Source organism: Melospiza georgiana, chromosome 8 (genome assembly GCF_028018845.1).
Source record: "Melospiza georgiana isolate bMelGeo1 chromosome 8, bMelGeo1.pri, whole genome shotgun sequence".
NCBI lineage: Eukaryota > Metazoa > Chordata > Aves > Passeriformes > Passerellidae > Melospiza > Melospiza georgiana.
Genome location: NC_080437.1, coordinates 18,362,750 through 18,382,203, shown reverse-complemented (window position 1 = coordinate 18,382,203; position 19,454 = coordinate 18,362,750). Strand labels below are relative to the sequence as shown.

General features: G+C 44.5%; 1 protein-coding gene across 4 annotated transcripts in view; it reads left to right on the top strand.

Moving 5' to 3' along the window:
* The window catches only part of PAX2 (paired box 2), an 82,787-nt gene that overhangs the window by 33,483 nt on the left and 29,850 nt on the right, over positions 1 to 19,454 (top strand). For 2 of the 4 annotated variants that reach the window (XM_058028613.1, XM_058028616.1), the window contains exons 4-5: positions 514 to 599; positions 2,629 to 2,748. In XM_058028613.1, coding sequence (XP_057884596.1) covers positions 514 to 599; positions 2,629 to 2,748 — 206 coding nt within the window. The remainder of the gene's footprint in view (positions 1 to 513; positions 600 to 2,628; positions 2,749 to 19,454) is intronic. The other 2 variants (XM_058028615.1, XM_058028614.1) reach the window with 1 other exon arrangement.

Below are 19,454 nucleotides of genomic sequence, written 5' to 3'. Positions count from 1 at the left end.
GGTGGTCTATATCCCATCACCAGTCCCTACAGATGCCTTCTGCTTTCACCTCATTTATGAAGGGCAAGGGCTATGGGCAAACCTTACACAGTACAAAGCATTTAGTCGGTAGAAGGGTATTTTTCAGGTAGACAACAAAATTAAAGCTACTCCATTTATAAATTCAGCAATGTCTCTATTAGCTGTGAAGACTGCACCATTATTATGCTCACAGACCAGACCATAAATGACAATGCAGCTGTTAACACAGAGCAGATCCTGGCATGCTCACTGAACACCATCCTTATGCAGTGAATACCCAAGTTTGGGATAAAGATGACAGAGCAGAAATAGGATGATTCTCTGAGAGCTGGACTATTAAAGCAGTAGAATCAGGACCACAAGGCAAATGAAGCCACTCTGCTGCACTGAGAGCTCAGATCGAGCCTTCAGCTTCTGATATCTGGGACTGTGGGTCTGCAAAGACACAGAGAAGATGCATTTGAGTTCTGAATGTGTTTCACTCTTTTCCAGGATCATCAGAACCAAAGTTCAGCAACCTTTTCACCCAACACCAGATGGGAGTGGGACAGGTGTGACTGCACCAGGACATACTATTGGTAAGTAGATCGGCATGAGGGGTGGTGACAGGTCAAGTGGAAATAGGGATGAAGCTTAGTTGAGGAAACAAAGTCTGACAAGCAGATGCTAAGCAGAGCAAAAGGGAGGAGGGGTGGGGGAAAAGAAGCCTCCATGAAAATCAGAGTTTTCTATTCTTTGTCTCCCCTGTTGCAATGCAGAGAAGTGAATCACAGAGAAACTAGCCCAAAGTAGGGGTTTGCCCAAGTGATTCTGCCTTAATGTCCATTTCATGTTCATGCTCTCTCCTTCATCTCCTCATACAGAACTATTTACTGCTGTCCTGTCTAAGCATCAGTCTTCACCTTTTCCCTTGTCCTTCCTCTGACTCTCTTTTTCCTCCCTACCAATTTTTGTTCTCTCCTCTTCCTTTGATGGAAATGGTCAATTTTTTAATGGTAGTAACACACAAACATGGGTAAGATATTCCAGGTGCCTCACAACTAAGTTCTTCATTGTTCTAGCTCTGCAGTCAGGTATCCCATGGGTGTATTTCACTGAGAATGCTGCGGGAGATCTTTTGCTAGTTTTTTGAGATGAACAGAAGATGGAGGCTGTAATACAGTGACCAAATGCCTTCTAGTCTGTTTAGAGGTACTGTGTTAGATGTGTGATGAGATACTTTCTAATCTGTGAACTGTGGGGTGGATATGTCTGCTCTTGCTAGCAGAGCTTTATCTAGTGACAAACTAGAGCAGGAAAAACATGCAGTATTCTGGGATACTGTGAATTACAGTAGTTTATTTGTGGCCTAAGACTTTCTTAGATTCTGTTGGTTATGGAGAATCTGCTGCTACACAAGGATTTACCAGAAAATGCTCATCTGCATGGGACAGAGCTGGTAGATATCCTGTACACAAACTGTATTCAGGATTACAATGGGCAAATATGGAAGAACATTTCTGGATGCTCTTTTAATATGGACTTGCTCACTGGACTGGCGATCACTGATCACAACAGATAGAGCTGGCAGATTCCTTCTTGGAACAGCAGTGCAATGTCTAGGGAATGCAATGGCTGAGCTGGGGTAGTGATTGTGAGTGCTTCTAGTGGAGTCTCATTGCTCTGGGATATTCTAGGAAGTGGGTCTACATTGGAGAGTGTTGAAAGGTTCTGCTCCATCCTGAAAGGCTTCTGTTGGATGTATTGATTGCTTCAGATCAGTGCTTTATGAGCCGAATGATGAATAGTGGCCTGTAAGAGAACTGGGATATTCTTTCCATTACTGGGACACACTGGGACACAATAGGTATGCCTGCTGGAGGCATAGGTCTACCTGTTCTATTTTCTAAAGGCCTGATTATCACAAAGGGATCATTTTTAATTTGGATTACTTGTCACTTTTGATATATTAGAAATTCATGAGCAATCTTGGACAGCCAGGTGGCCAGAGCATTCTGCCCATTGATATTGGTCAGTACAAAGGGAAGGCACTAGGTTTTCATTAATCTGGGTGGTAGTATGTATCACCCAGTCATTCCAGTAGGGAACTGAATTTAATAGGCTAGTACTGAAGTGCTTCTAACCTATGCTAAGAAGGTAATTTTTTCACTAAGTGTTTCAGGTTGGCATGTAAGAGTCTAGTCTGCCTAAGACAGAGCATGTGCAGTCCTGGTGAAAAAATACTGAGAAGAAATGATCTGGTAAAATATGGAAGGACTATGAGGTCACTAGAGAATGTGGCCTATGCAGCATTTCACTGGATTACCTTGAAAGCCTGCTCTGAACTGGGATGTAACAACATTTAGCTTCTTGATGGAGTACACTTACTTGTTATCAATGGCCCTGTATTGGAAGGCTGTGAAGCTACAGTATAGCAGTGGACAAGCAAAGCTGGGATGCAGCTTTGCTGGGATACAGTAGAGTAAATCCTTCAGCATGAAGGACCAGGAATCTGCTTAGTGCCCAGGCTTTCCTATTAGACTGGTGGCATGCATAGCTTTCAGCTGGGGATCCCTGAGTGCTGTGCTGCTCTCCTGATGGCCCTTTCTCCCTTTTCCTTTCGTCCAGTGCCCAGCACAGCATCCCCTCCTGTCTCCAGTGCCTCCAATGATCCAGTGGGCTCTTACTCCATTAACGGGATCCTGGGGATTCCTCGGTCGAATGGCGAGAAGAGGAAACGTGATGAAGGTAGGGGGAGGGGAGAAGCTCATCCTCCCTTTTATATTCTTTGTCCCCATGTACAGGCTCCAATTTCAGGCCAAGGTTTGCAGCTGCTCCAGGGGCTAGATCAGTTTTAGCAACAGAGACCAGTTCCCCGCCACTGCCCTGCTGGCTTGGAATGCTCTTCTTCCGAGGCCTTTCATGACAGGCTGCGTCTCCAGACATCTGCTCAGCAGGCAGAGAGCCGTCTCCATTGCTGGAGCTGATCCCAAGTTCATTCACTGCTGGAAACGGCTGGAACTGAGCTCCCCAGGAGCCAGCAGGTGCCCGGACTTTGAACTGTGGGTAAACATGGTTTCCCTGACTCACTTGATTTCAAACTAAATGCCATCTTGGAGAAGCACCAGCAATGTGGGAGCTGTCTTTCATTCCCCTTGCAAACAAGTTCCTGCCCTGTGATGTGCCACAAGCTACATTAGCTGGTGATCACAAGGGCCCAGTTTTCAATGAGTAGCATCTACCACAGCAGAGCTGTCATGCTTGCAACAGTCTGAAAGCAGAACAGGAGGTCTTCTGAGTATTGTGATCCTAAGGTTGTTTCTAAGCCTTTCAATAAGGCTATAATGAAACAGTATTAAGCTCTCTCCTTTTGCATCCTACTTGCTGTGAAGTATCCACGGCAAAGATCCTGAAATGAATCAAAAGCTGGAGCCTCAGGTCTAAATAGACTGAGTCAGGAGGGGTGGGTAAGGTCTTGGTGCTCTTATGGTGGCTTTCAAACACTTTTCCTTAAGTCTGTCTTTTAAAATTTGATTTGTTCTAAACCTGAGGGCCAGGAGGTGAACTTTTCAAAGAATATTGGCTGACCAGTTTTGTTGGGTTCAGCTCTGACTTCAGTATGTTGTGTTGCTTGTTGCATGGAAAGACCTCTTAGGACAGGTGGCTCAGGGTGCTGTGTGTGCTGTAATCCCAATGCTGTGCAGTGCAAGAGAACATGAGAGTTCTCTGTGATATGTGGTGAGAAGAAAAAGCTCTCCTAAAACAGATGCTGCATTTTGAGGTTTTGCTAGTAGTTTTCTCAGTATTGGTTCCGGTGAGGTTCACATCTGTAAGTTTTTGATCCAAACAAACACAGTAATCCTAAGAACAACAGGCAGTCATCATGTTTCCTTCCTCCCTTATACAAAGTAAAACTAGAAGCAAGGACCCAATCCAGCTTCTGTTAAAGCAAATGGGAAGATTTTTGCTGATGTCATTGGAAATTGGATCGGGGCCCCAGAGGAAGATCCATTTCCCAGCTAGATGGCAGTAGGGCCCAGCTAAGAAAAAAGTGTAGCAATGGAAGGACTGAGTCAATGCCTCAAAGTCAAAAAATGTCAGGAAGAAAAGACAAGTATTGCAAACCTTTCTAGCATTTTCCATCATTACATACACAGGAAAAAGTGATGACATTTCAAACTGAATGACACGTTTCTCTAACAGTTGTGCAGATCTCCTGGCAGTTATTTGAGGGTTTTGAGAATCCCTGTTCTCATACAGTCCAATGTGGTGGTCACCATCTCTCAACATGGTGTCTCCACATCTCATTAGAAATTAGGCTCTTCAATCTGGCTTTAGCTACTATTCAGGCTATACTGGAAAGATCATCCCACTTTAGATGCAGCCACACAGTCACTTCCAGCCTCAGAACCTGAGCTTTCTTTGGAACAATACAATTAAACACAGAAACAACACAGCAGCCATCTAAGACTGTGACACTTCACAATGATATATTGACGGTAAGAACTAGTCTTTGTGTCTGTCCTTAATTCATTACAGATTTGATTTAGGCAACTGACACTATGCAGCTCCTTGCTGTTGGCCAAGTGCCCAAATATCCTACTAGGAATCAAAAAGGTTCCAACCAGACAATTCTGCAGATGTTGTTTGTCTTTAGCTCTCACAGTTTTAGGTGGCAGTTACATGATATGGTTGCAACTGCCTTAGATAACAGCCTTAATCCTGCCATCCCAGATATCTGCTGCAGGGACACATGCTCCTGACCCAGAGAAAGTTCACATGGGACCTCCAGCTAGCTGCTCAACATCTCTAACCATGAGTTGAGTTATCTGGGCTCACACTGGCCTTCAGAAATTATGAAAAATATTGTCCCTTTGCGGGGCTGAGTCGTAAGGTTAGAAGGGTGCAAGGGGAAGTTTTGCAAAGCCAGTGATCTTCACTCATTCCTGGGCAGTCTCCTCTGTAGCTCTGAACATTCTGATTGTTTCTAGTTGAGATGGGGAGTAGGAAAAGTTTGTCAAGAGATACAACATGAGAATTTCTTTCATGTTCATGCTGGATGCATACACCTTCTCAGTATTTCCCAGGGCTTCTGAACACTTTTTTGCAGTTTCTTTCTTAACTTCAGGTTTTATTCTTACATTGAAAAGCCCTTGTGAGCTTTGCACATCTACTTTCCAAGCATTTAGGGAGTGGTTCTTCCCTAAAGGAGGCAGAAGAAGCAGCACTGCTCTCTCTTTCTTTCCGCTCTGTTGGACCAGCTCTGCTGCAAGGATTCCTCTGTGAGGAATGCAGTTCAGCAGAAAGGGGAAGTACCAAACTGTTCCTGAATCACCAGTTCTGAAAACCTTGTTAGCAACCTCTGTGATGGCTGGGGGGAATAGGGTAGGAGAAAGACAGAGAAGCTTCTTTGTGAGCACACCCCCTCCCCCAGGTCCTCCTTGCTGCAGCTGGTGTCTACATTAGACAGTAGCACAGATGATTAAGAAGAGAAATAATTATGTGTCAAGATGATGTAGCAGAACTCCCGATTGGACAGAAAGAGCCAGACGGAGGCATGAGGTGGGCTCCAAGATGGACGCTGACAGCCAGGTGTGTCCCCCACAGGGAGTTAGAGGAAAGAGTGGGAATCCCAACCTACCAAATTCGCTGGTTGAAAGTGCAAGGGTGGCCTGGGTGATGTATGACATTGAGAGAGAGCTAGCTGGGAAGCAGCTCTGAGTGTCCTAGTCACAACAATGAACTTTTGGCCATGAGTCTTTCCTCAAAACTCAGTATGTCTTCCTCAGGTGAATGCCAAGAATGGATGGTCAGGATTTGCCTTGTTAAGACCAAAATACACTTTTTTTTCAGTTTATAACCAGTGATTGCAAAATTTCTGATTTTTGTGATAGAGCTGGTCTCCTGCGATTTTGAAAATAATTTGACTAAAACGTTTGACTAAACATTTGTGTAGCACTGTGGGCATTGCCAGTGGAGCTGTAACTTCCCTCTGACCTTACACCCACCTTCACTTATACCCACCATCTTCCAAAGGCAGAGGTCACCCTGCAGCATGTGATGACTTTCTCAAGACCAGTGAGGGTCTTACACTATCAAGTTGCATCAGAAAACATGAATTCCTGGCTCTTTATGGTTTGAGTATTGTAGTACTCTGTGTTGGCAGGCCAACCATGTTCAGCAGGGTCACTGCCAGACTAAGAAGCAGCAATACAATATCCAGAAGGACAAAGGGGAAGAATATGCAACTATTTCTGCTTTTTCATAATCCCTTAATTGACAGCTAAAAGAATGAGAACTGGGGTGACCCAGAGGCACTAACAAAAACTTAGTGTCACTCATACTGTAGTCTTGAGCATGGTACAAGGAGGAAAAAAGGAGAAATGCCGAGAAAGCGAAATACAGATAAATAGAAAGATAGATAGATAGATAGATAGATAGATAGATAGATAGATAGATAAGTAATTAGATAACAGGAAAAGAGTATATCACGCTGCTGCCAGCGTGGGTATATAGAGTATATAACACTGCATCTTCAGCTGTGTGAAACTTCAGCAATTTTTACAAAACCATTCTTATGAGACACGGCCCTTTCCATAAATAGACTGCAAACAGACTTCCTGTCTAACCCTAAATTCTCATTTGGGATTCAACTTCCAGTGAGGTTGGTGCTGTAACATTCTCAGCATTATTAATCTTGGTCCTTGACAGTATCTGTAGTATTTGACAGCATTACTGGCAATAATATCTGCAGTGCTGACAATGGCAGAGATAATATCCCCCAGTATTATCGACATTAGCAGGGATCATATCTGCAGTCTGTTATTGGTGGGAGCAGACGTAATGTGTCCAGTATTATTAGTATCAGTAGTAATAAAACCCAAAGGCTTGTTAGTGTGATCAGTGCTAATATCAGCACTAGGTTTGTGGGAGAGGAGGGGACTGAGTGATTGCTACTGTAAATGGCAATAAAACGGTGTTTGCAGTGAAGGAATCCCCAACAGAGATGGGGGAGCAAGCCTGAAAAGGCAGAAGAAGTCCCTTCTTCCCATCCTTCACTTGTCATTTTGATGATTAGAGTGAGTTACATTGATGCCTAGTAATGCAGGGCTGTGTCAGTGCAGTGGGACAATGAAGAGTCACCAAGATTTCTACAGATCTGGTGGTGTTTTCCAAGAAGAGTTGACTGTATCAGTGCAGATGGTTCACCATACTCCTCAAATGGAATTGGGCCGTGCTGAACAGGGTGCTGCCACTATCTGTAGGAGTATCTGCACTGTTAATCCTGGAGCTATAGGATAGGTAGCATCACTGCCCTTCTCTTTGCTGCTGCTTATATAATTTTCTGACTGTTATTGCCATAAGATCCTCTACTGAAAATCAGTGCTTTTGTTACAGGTGGCTTTCTCTTTCCTCACTCCAAATGGGAGGACTCTGAGTGCAGAGCAGGGTCTTGACACTGTTCAGCTTGGGACTTTTCTTACCTTGTTGTGATCTGATTTTCATATTGGAAAAGTAAAAATGCCTCCTTCTGATGAAGTACGAGGCAGAGACATCTGTGACAGTTCCACTACTGAAAGTTGTTTTTTAAAATACTGCCCCAGGACATAAACTGTTTTAAAGGCTTGGGTTCAAAATTTTCTTCAAGTGAAAAGTAACATAGAGCAGAGGTAATGTGTAATCTGTCTAAGTTCTTGAGCAGGTATACAGCAGCTGAGTATGCTACTGCAAGTATGATCCCATTTGTGTTGTTCAGAGTGGCAGGGATAATACGGTGTGAGAGACACAGCTATGATATTTCAGACGACTGTGTCATTGTCAGTGGCACACAGTATGTGTTTGCAGGCAGTTTGGTTGTGGTTATCCTGCTGTAACTATCACTATAGGTTGTGGGTTTGTGATGCTAATGATGAGATTAACTGTATCACTACTTGGTCTGCTGCCCCATTACACTCAAGGCCATTACACTCTTCACAGGAGCAGCTGTGAATTGTTTTTTGTGGTATGTTTGCATCACGGCATGCAGTAAGGGTGTTTCAACATGGTAATTGTTGGTTCACTGGTGCAGTTTCTACTGTGCTGTCACTGCAATTCATAGAGTTGTTACTGCAGTTGATATAATGTGTTGGTTGAAAATAGACTGGCCATGACAGTGAAGTCAATACAGCTATGTCACTGCAGCACCATATTCAGAATGGTGTGTTTTCATGAAATGTGATATTAGTGTTCCACAGTATGCTGGGGTCATTTCAGAACATACAGTGTGCTTATGCTGTCATCTGCAGCATGGTGATGCTTTGCTTATGCTGGAGTTGTACCAGAGCAGAGGTCTAGCCCAGAGCTGTCCTATGGGGAAATGCATTCATTCATTTTTCTATGCTGCCTGCATATGTTTGCTAAGAATATGAGTGAGTCATTCCACTTGACTGTGTCATGGCCTGATGTATGTCCATCTCTGGGCATAGTAGGTATATTTCTGTTCTCCTCAAACCCTAATAATTGTTGAAGACAACAGGGTCTGTTTGGACCCCTGCAGGTGATGGAACAGCACTACTGTCTGCGGCGAGCCTGAATTGTTTCACAGTGTGATTTTTTTGTCACCACAGCTGACTTGTTTGTGTTATTCTATATGGCTGCTTTATTGCAGGTCAGCAATAGTCTTAATGATACCGGAGACACATGCAGTTATATTGCCTCAGGTGCTAACCCTGTGTTCCAACCATCACACAGAGTTGTGGGGTGTATACACAGCAGTTTATGGATGTGCAGATGGGCTGAGCAGATTCTGGAGTCTTTCAAACTCACACAATGTTTTTCTCCTACTTTCTCTGGGACTGCTGTTTTATGCAGCATGGGTGAGTTTCCAGTGACTGGCAGCTTGCAGAAATGGTGTATCTCTGCAAACAGGAGCAGTCACAGGGAACCAGGCTCACTGTGTTCATACACACAAGTCTAGGAAACACTCCCTGCCATTCTAGATGAAAATATAAATTGAAGAGGGAGTTTATTCCAAGTGATCACTCACTTCTCCCTCCTGAAGGTCTTCAGCTAGTGAGACCCCTGGAAGGACATAAGAAAAGTACCTGCTACTCGTCCTGCACCTCTATAAATAAGCTGCAGGAGGATGTCAGAAAAGGGAGAGTGTGTATAGGAAAACAGAGGAGGGGGAAACTGGATGAAGCACAAGACAGTGAATAAGCAGCACAGCACTGACAGAAATGTGGGCTGCTGCACCAGGAATCTGGAGGTCAGTCTGTGAGCAGGAGAAACAGGATACATGTGTTTGTGTGAGGTGTATGCACATACGCTCAGAGTTTGGGGAGTACACATTGCTCAGAAAGAAGTCAGGTAAGGGAGAGTTAACAGCTTACATCACAGAAAGCAGTTTGGACAGAATGCCCTGCTTCCAGAGCTTATAGTGCTGCTTAGTTTGGCAGGGGCTGCTATTCTCTGAAGACAAGCTGGTCTGGCTGTAGTTGTATTTGTGTGCATCTCTGATTGTGTATTTGTATCTCTAGGAATGCACGCCTGTTTGGTGTTTGTATTTCTGTGTTAGGATCACTGGTCTCTACTTATCTGTGCTTGTGTACTGGGGTGAGTGGCAGGTTGGACCCGTATTTTTGTGCATGCCTATGGAGACCTAGAAAATGTGTATGTTAAGCTGTGTATAATATTGCCTAGTAGGAGGATGGGTACTGTGGATCATATGGATGTCTGGGCATGTATGGCTCAGTATTAGTGCTATGTATTTTTATGAATGCGAGGTATTTGTATTCACATTTTGAGACTATATGTGAATGTTGTATATTTGTATGTATATTCTGAGTGTATGTGTTGTTACATACTTGGAGTATCAATGTATCTTTGTGGTTACTGGATATGAATATGTAGCCTGCTAATGCTGTGCACTTCTGTATATAGTTTGTACAGATGTGTATTTGCATTGAGGTTATATATTTGTGTGTATGTTATATATATATTTATATATACACATATTGGTTGTTCTTGCCTGTATAAAGGCTGTTTATTTATGTAAATATTTTGTATTTGTTTACATTATTTGATTCTGTACATGTTAATTTAAGGAAATTACTTTGAGTTACAGGCTTTCATTTAGTTAGTGTACATATACTTTTGTAAGTTATTTGTTTATTCAGAAATTACATTTAATTGACATGCACCTACATTAGTACCTCTGTGTGTCTCAGTTTGCATTCTTGTGTCTTTAATGTTAATTTGCTATGTTTTGTGGGCACTACTTATGCATAGAGCTTTTCTTTACATTTATTTGTGTGAGTACCGTAAGTGTGTGGTTTTCTGACTAGTAATTAGTTTGTGGTTAGATATTTTTCCACTTTTTGACTCATTCTTGGGAGCTAACATGTCAACAGGAGTCAGGCAGCTACAAGTCCTAGTGTCTCTGCCTCCTCAATGATTCTATCTGTGCAAAGGCTGCTCCCCAGTTTTGCTAGATGTCTGGTTCTCTGGATCTTCTTGTTCACTTTATATGAGTCTTACATTGGGTCTGCCTGCAATCATGGAGGTGGCTGTTATAAGTTGTCATGGAGGCAAAGAGTATGGGAGTCAGAGGGCATGGTGTCTGAACCCATGAGGGTCCCAGGTTAACGCGCAGTGGATGACAGAATCAACTGCAAAAGGAATCAGAAATAGCTGGCAATGTGCAGACAAATGGTATTTTAGAGGGTTGTTGGTATAACAGTGGATGAGGATGCCATGACAAGTGAGAGACACTGGTTTGGGGTCAAGTGACATAGCAATGAGACATAAGGGCAATACTACCATGGAATAAAGGTGACATGGCACTGACACAAAACATGGGTCATGGTGACATGCCAATGACCCAGGCTGATCTGTCAGAACAGGGAGAGCTGGGATCTGTCCATCAGCGGAATAAGGCAAGGGAAAACAGGAGGAGGAGGGTGAAGAAGATCAGAGGCAAATCAACAGACCTGTACCTGGGCTGTAGGACCCAGATCACCAGTAGTTTGGGACATGCAGTGTCTCCACAGGATCAGGTGTGTCCTGGTGTGAAGGGCCAGGACAGCCTGTTAGCAGCGGCTGTTTGCTCACAGTGATGGAGAGCAGGGATAACACAGTGATGACATCAGGTGGTGGCCATATCCTGTGAAGGTAGCCATGCACCATGGGGACTGTGGGCAGGGGCATTATTCCCAGTTGGTGGAAAAACAAAGAACCTAACAGGCAGTAAAACAAAAACAAAGGAGACTTGGAAGCACCTGACAGCCCTAATTCATCACAGCCCAAGATTTTTTTCCCCCCTCATGTTCCCATTATATTTGTTTGTAAAAGTGGAAATCAATTTTGAAGGTAATTTTCTGGAAAGAATGGAAGGGAGGTGGGAGGGCCGGATAAGGCAGAGATGGCAAGAGGAAAAAAAAAATTTAGGCCAGGCACAGCCCAGGGGCAGCTCTTGGCAAGGTGAAAGAAAATTGCATATTCAATCTCCATCCATGAATCTCCCTTGCTGCTGCCCGCCTCCTGCTCGAAAACAATGAAGGCTTTCTCCCCTACGCTGCACAACGCCTGAGTATCAGCGCTCACTTTAACTTCAGGGTCATTAATTCACCTGATTATTGCAGGAGAGGAGAGGGTTGCAGAGGCATCCATTCTAAAGAGCCCTCCCTTAGCTCATCCTTTGATTAGTTCAGGGTGGGGGGAGTTTAGATAATGTGTTGTCTTGGACACAGTTTAAAATGGGAGGGGTTGAAGAGGGGGTAGAAGGAGGTAGAGAGGAAAAGATGTGGCCCAGCTTGCTGTGGAAGGGAGGGTTGGAAAGCAGTCATTCTTGCATCCTCTGCTGTGGTGTTACTGCAAATTAAAAGTAGCATGTTCCACTTCGTAGCTATCTTTCAGGGAGGGGAGGGGCATGGGTATATGTCGGCATGGGGATGGGGGGGATCTTATCATTGCTTCCTCAGCAGCCCAGCGTAGTGTCACCCTGTGAGGTGACATTTGAATTTACAATTCCGCAGAGAAAAGCCATTAATTCACAAATTAACATTTCTCCCTCTCTCTCTCTCTAGCTCTTTCTCTCTCTCTCTCTCTCTATCTCACATGGATGTGCAAGCAATTGAAAAGACAAAGGAAATAGCCTTAAGGAAGAGACTTTACTGCTACTCTGTCTGTGCAGAGATTGCTACTACTGCTTCTAGATAGATAAACCAATTACCTGAGCTGCTCTGCTCATGGCAGGCTGCTATTACCTCCTTTTGTAGAGCTGATTCCATTGCCGGATTACACTGTGTGTATCTCATTAATGTAAACCAGCATGATACTGGGCACTGTTTCTGACCCTTCTTGCCATAGCCCCTTGCTCTGCAGCGGAAGAGGGAACTGGGAGAGGAGTTGAAGAGAGGTGACAGTAGGCACAACATACTTCCTAGAGCAGGCAACACACAGAGCTCGTTAGAATAGCTGGGCTAAGCTTAGAGGAGATGGGGGCTTCCCTTCTGTGGAGCAGATCTCACGGCATTAACCCTGATCTCTTCCACATCTTGGTGAGCACCAAGGGTGCTGTGCAAGAGGCCTCATGTATGGGCACCAGGTATGGGCAGTCTCTTGCATTCTCAGCTCTACATGGAGTTTTCAACAGGTGTAGAAATGTGTGTGGCAAGCAGACACAGAGGTGTGAGTACAAAAGCTGCGTATCCATAGCTATTGCACGTGAGTGACTGACTCACAGAGGAACACAACAGAGCTCAGAATAAGAAGCAAGAGTAAGCACTTCAGCTTACAGATTGAGAGGGCCAGATTTCTCTGTAGTGCAACTCTACTGAAAGCAAGTAAAGGATGCCTGTGGACATGTTCTCATCTAAGACAAACACTAGACACTACTTCTACACAACCCTGTTGTCTTCTAAATCCCTCCTGTTGCTCTTTCCTGCCACTTTCTTTCCTGCTATCACTGCTGCTTTGGCTGCTTGGGTGGCGCGCGCGCACACACACACACACACACACACACACACACACACACACACACACGTAGGCACTCAGCCACACCCTGGTGCCACCACAGGCACACATCTGTGACACTGCCAGCCTGGCTATGCAAACTCATACCTCTGCAGGCATGGCTTCTCGCCACCTGCTCTGGTGAGGTCTCTTCAGTGGCTCCAAGACTACCTGCTGCAGGACACACTGGCAGTCAGCTTTCTGAGCACCTTCTGGCACTCTCTGCAGACTGCCTTGTAGGAACATGCTGGCTACCCTGCCTTTTAGCCTGATCACACAGCTATATGTGTTTGGGGAGAAAATGTCCAAGCAGTGTTGTTTAAAGAAAGACTTGCACATACTAATGTGCAGTTATCCAGGTAAAAGAAAAATGGACCAGAATGGCTGTTTCTAGAAACCTAGTCTCCACATGCTCAGTGGTTGGAGCATGTGCCTTTCTTCAGCATTGCCTTGGGTCCTTAAATCTTCCTAAAAACTTATCCTTTTAACAAGAGCATCTGCCTCTCTGACATTCCCTGTGCCCCACACCGTGCACAGCACATGGCTGGGGAGCATCATCCCGCAGCTGGTGCTGGAAGACGGATCACGATCAGCGGAGGAATCGGCAGGCAGTGCCAGTAATTCAAACCATCCTGACCGTTCAGTGAACCTGAACCTGCTGACCTTGACAGCACTAGACAGAAGCGGCCTCAGGAATCCCAACCTTTAGAGAGGCATTGGCTGGAGGATGGCTCCTGCTCTCTCCCTTTCTTTCTTCCTTTTTTTCTTTCTATTCGTGATCACATCCAGCAGCCAAGGGGGCCCAACATTCAGTCCCCAGTGCACCAATTAGCTCCTAATTTGGCTATCTCTGCACTCCCAAGTCTACATCAGTGTAACGTTAAGCATCGCTTGCTGTTCATAGATGTAAATCATTCCCATAGAGGAGTGTCTTCTTGTGCTAAAGGAAAACACTAAGCACCTTGTTCTCAGTCAGGGCCACAGAAACCCCTCCTCCCAAAATGGGAGCTGCTGCTCCTGCTGTTTGGAAAGAAAGCAGAAGCTCTTTACTTCCCTAAGTGATAGTATCAGATCCTCTGGCCTTGTTTCACTGGATCCCAGGGGAACAACAAGATCTCACCAAGCGATTAGCCCGTGAGAATCTTGACTGGATAGATGAGGGGCAAGGAGGCAATTTGACTGGAGAGGATAAAGTAAGAAAAACCAGTGTGTTTAATTTTGTCACCAGACCTTGCTTGAAAACAATGCTGTTTGTGAACATTTTATGATGCTTTCAGGACTTTCAGGACTCCAGCTATCTCTGCTGATAAACCAGCATTTTGTGTTGACCTGCAGAGGCTATTCTAAGCTCTAGGATATTGCATATGAGGAATAACTCTCTTAGTAGTAGATGGCTGGAAAGAAGCAATTACAGATACATATTTGTATCTATCTATTTACACACACCAGACATGTTCTGTCTTCTGTCTCCATCCATAGCTCTTTGAAGATGATTTTTCCAAGAATCAATCAGATAAAATAAAGGATGCTTTAAATAGGTGTCAAATGCAATTCAGGCCCATCTTAAGGCCCTTTAAAATGTCAGAGTTTTGTTAAGAGGCCTAAAAATAATGCCTGGATTCACATTTTCCTTTCACTTTTCCTTCATTCATCCAAGCATCCTACTGCTTACATCCCAATAGGTTCAAAGTAGAAAGGCCTTTTCCCACAGAGGTCAACAGCTACAGGAAAACACATATGAGTACAGAGACAGAACAGGAGCCAGGTCATAGGTATCACGGTTTCCTTTTGGATGTGCATCAGGTCAGGATTTCTTTCTCTCTTTGGCCCTGCCTTTTTTTTTGGTCAGAGGAGCTATTCTGGTTTTAAGCTAGGGGATCTGCATTGGAACAGATTGGTAGACATCTGATTAAACCTTAATGAGGTGATTGTTGTTATGAAATGTTCATCAAACCTTGAGTGCCTTGCACTCCTCTCTTAAATGCCCTAGAAAAGGCTATTATAAAGGACAGGTATACTTCCATGCCTGGTTTCCTAAAGGACTTGGTGCTCTTTTGCTTTGCCTTTTGGCATCTAGTCTGATAAGAGGTAGGCCTTGAACAGAAGGGTTGACTTTCCAAGAAGATCAGAACTGTTCTAGAGTTTGGGACAACTTTATTAAATCCCAGCAAACAAAAAACAATACTCCACTAGCTAATCCTCAAAAATACTTGTGGCTTTTCTCTGCAGAGACCTCACTTGTTTGTGAAACTGATTGCTGCCCATGGCTGGGCCCTCTCTTGTTTGGAGACTAGCTCTTACAATTTGGAACATATTGCAATATACATTTTATAGAGGTCACATCAGTATAGGTTCCTTCATGAACCTATAATGGCCTTTGTGTGACCTCATGCAGAAAGATGACAAATTATTCTAATGGTTAACAGTTATTATAGGAATGAGGATTCAAAAAAGAAATATTTTGCATGGCGATGTTTCAAGCAGATTGCTGCCTATTGCAAGCCTGTAGCTCTTTTATTGCATGGCATTTCACAATTACCCATCCCGTATCATATGTTGTTTATTAACCTTCCCATTCTTAAGATCTCATTTTCTACTGAAATGTGGCTGACTCTCAGGTGGACCATGGCAGATGTTGAACAATACAGAGCATCAACTGTGAAATTTTGCTGTGCCATGTCCAAATGAAACCACAGGAGAATTAAGATATGCTGTGGGTAATCACTCAGGCTGGATTTTGTTCAGGACAGCCAGGTTAATGTCTGCACTCTTGCAAAAAATGCCATGGGAATTTTAATGACTCTGAGTGATTGGAGCCTTTGTTTTATGGCACGTCAAAAATGGCAGCTCTAAAAACACTCTGCTTGAATACTGGTTTAGTGCTGACTCAGAAGAGCTTCCAATAACATGATTCACAAGTATCTGGCTCAGGGGCAGGTACAGACTCCTTTGACTGATGAGGTTAAGGTAAAAGTGTACATGAGGGGAAAATAGGTGGAATGAAAGGAAGGGAAAGTCTAGAGGGAAACAGAAGGAAAGGAGGCATATTAGTGGGGGACCAAGCCGATGGAACCAAGCAGTCTAAAGGGGAATTCATATTTTCTAGACTGCCCATGGTCTGACCCAGATCCACTCAGTCTATATGCTGGTGTCTTCTCAGTGCTCTCCACTGGAATCTCAGGGATTCCCACAAACTGGGAGGTGGAATTGGATGGTGACAGTCGAGCTCTGGGCTCCCTGCTTTGTGTCTAGCAGTCCTGATTGCAGTGTTGATTTCCATGTCAGGCAAAGCGCTGCTTGAGGAAAAAAAAAAAAACCCTCCAAGTGTGGCGGTGTCAGCGCTCGCTGTTGTTCGACAGTGTAAAATTAAATTAATAAAGCCCCCAACACAGGAAAACATAACAGGAAATTAATGGCCTTTACTGTCGCTCTGATGCAGTCATTTGCAACCCTGCTTTCCGCACCAAAGACTTCATAAATGCAAGCAGTTTCTCTAAACAAGCATAGTTAGGGCTGCATGCAATGTAATTTTTTGTGTTGCTTCTCTCCTTTGGAGCTAACAAAAGCCACCCCTTTTTTATATGCTCACCAAGGGGGGATCCTGCTGAGAAGTAGCTCCCCAGCAAACATGCTTAGGAAGATGAGAGAAGAGAGTTAAGCCACACCAATGATGCTGGGAGCATCACCTCTGGCAGAGGGAAAGCATAGCTCTGAGCTCCCTGCAGCAGCAGCTGTACCCGAGGACACTGCACTACAGGCGGTGTTGTGGACACCACAACACCATAACAGCATAAATCAGCATAACCCTTCTGACAACTTTTAGGATGTGTAAATCAGTATAACTACTGAATGCAAGAGACTTACAGATGTACACTGACCAGAGGATCTGGCTCACTGTATAAGAATGCCAGTTGCTACTCTGTCAATGTAAACAAAGCAGTGTACTGGATTCTAGAGGCAGCTGCATTTCTGTTTGTCTAACAGTCAAACCTAATAGCACTAGTAAGAGATACTGGACCTAGGAAACTACTACCTAGGCTAAACTTGCACACCCACACATGCTGTAGTACGTGTTGTATACACATCTGAGACAGCTGCTTGCATCCTAACACCTGGAAAGACTTTTGTTGGCATTTTCAGTAAGGCTGATGTGCTGATTTTTACTATCCAACACAGGCTTAGTTTCCCAGATGCTCTTGTCCAAATTTGCAATCATACACTTAGATACAGTAGTAAATACATATGATTTTCATATGCATATACACACTCACTTCTTTAAATGCATTTTACATGCTCCCATGATAATCCAAGACTGATCTGGGCACACACTTCATTACACATTTGCACACACAATTCATTACATTTACATTCTCATTGAGCACTGCCATTTTTGCTCATGTAAGCCCTGTATTCAAGCTGCACTGCCCGTTCCTGCTCCATCTAGGGTACTCAGTCATACACAACCCTGTGTAAAAAGCACTGCTGTCAGGCACCAGCACACATCTCACTCTTCCTCAGTCAGGCACACTCATTTCCCTGCACAAGCAGCCTTCCTTACTCACCAATTCCTCATGTGAGCTATACCCTCATTTCAAAACATAAAATCTATTGTTTCTGAGCCTTTCTGCTTTAAGCCTGAGCATGTAAGAAAGCAATACATACAGTCTATGTGTTGCTGACACACTTAAACTACAGGGACACATGGACCAGCACAGTACTATCAATTAGCATACTGAAATTCAGGTCTGTGGATTCCCTTGAGGCAAATGGACACAGGAATCTGAACAAGTCTGGAGTTCATGAAGGCTGATGGTCTTCCTTGAGGTGATAATCCTCCAGTATTTATGTCTCACTATCCCTATTTCTGCAGGATACTGTACATAACATATCTTCTGTCACCATCGCAGCGTACATCCCTGATAACATTCCTTCTCTGTGCATTCCTGAACCTTGCCAGCCCCTTCCATGCTCCATCATCTCTATTCTGCACTCACTTAGGATCCTTCCCATCTGAATTTGAGGTTCATCTTTCTCCCCACCAGTTATTACAATCAAAGCACTCAGAATTCTTGCAACACTACTACATGCTAAAACATAGAAGTGACCCATCTAGAGATGACATCTTTTGCACTGTCTAAAAGACCACAAAAATTCTCCTGGAAGGAAATGTAACCCAAAATTTACAGCCTTCCTTTTCCAAACCTCCAACTAGTGGGGCAAGAAAGGCAAAAAGATCACCAGGTAAGGACTGCCAGTCTTTGCACTTATCCTTACTGGGGGGAGTACAGTATTAGTTTAATAATTACTGAGGATGCAAACAGTGTCTCTAGAAACATTGTGACAGCTAGACTGGATGAGCTTGTGTGGATCAGGACATCAGTACCAGACAATCCTGGCCATCTGAAAATGTGTGACCCACTACCTCAGGACAAGGTCCTTGTCCTTCGCCTCTCTCTTGGTTGGGGTCAGTTCAGATGCAGATGCAGGATGTGTGCTGTTCCCAGGGGGGGCTTGAGACCTGGGTCTGAAGGCCAGGTCTGCTGGTGCTGGGGTCCTTCGTGTTGCACTGAAGGCAGCACGAGGGCCTGTGCAGGGCTGGCTGCCCTGAATGACAAGCACTGGCTATCGATCGCGTTCTGAACTCGGCCCAGCCGATAGAAGGTAATTAATGACTCCATTTGCCTCAGTACCGAGGAGAACAATTGAGTTTGAAACTGCAACAACTGGCAGTGTGGGGAAAGGCCCCCCGGGATGGACAGGAAAGCTGCCTGACAGGCCCAGGCTGCATGGGGACAAGGGAACACATCAGAGGGGGAAAAAAGAGAAGAGAAATCGGAAAAAAGAAAAGAGCAGTCTTAACACAAAAGTGTGATTTGGGAAGGGGCAGCACATGCATCCACAAATGCTCAGGGAGTAGGAGAGGGCTGCTCTGAGTTCAGCACCCCGGCAGGGATGGTGCAGGCAGGCTGCAAGAGAAGACAGGGTCGCCTTGCTGGTGCAGAGGGACAGCATTGCAGCCGCCAGCTCAGCACCACTGCATCAGACAGTTGTGCTTCCCTCGGAGCCTTTGACAATTAGATGGGTTCTGCTGTGTCACCTGGCTGGCAGTTCTCATGCCAGTCACATTTGCTTTTGTTATGACTGTGATTTTTATTGGTAGAGTTGCAAGGGCCCAGCTGAAATCAAGCCCCCGTGGCACTGCAGGCAGACGTCATAGGAATGGTAACAGCCCCTTCCCTAAAAGAGAGCAGTATCTCCATGTTTGTGTGGTAGCTGCACAGCTTCTCATGACCTTCCTAGATGTTTCTGTGCCACAAAGATCTCCCTATGTCAGCAATACTTCTGAGTTATTTGTTGAGATGGTCCTGTCCCACCCTGAGCAAGAGTTCTGTCTGTCACATGTAGCCAGGGAAGTAATGAATTATGCTACTTTGCGCTACTTGTCCATTTTGGTGTTTTTG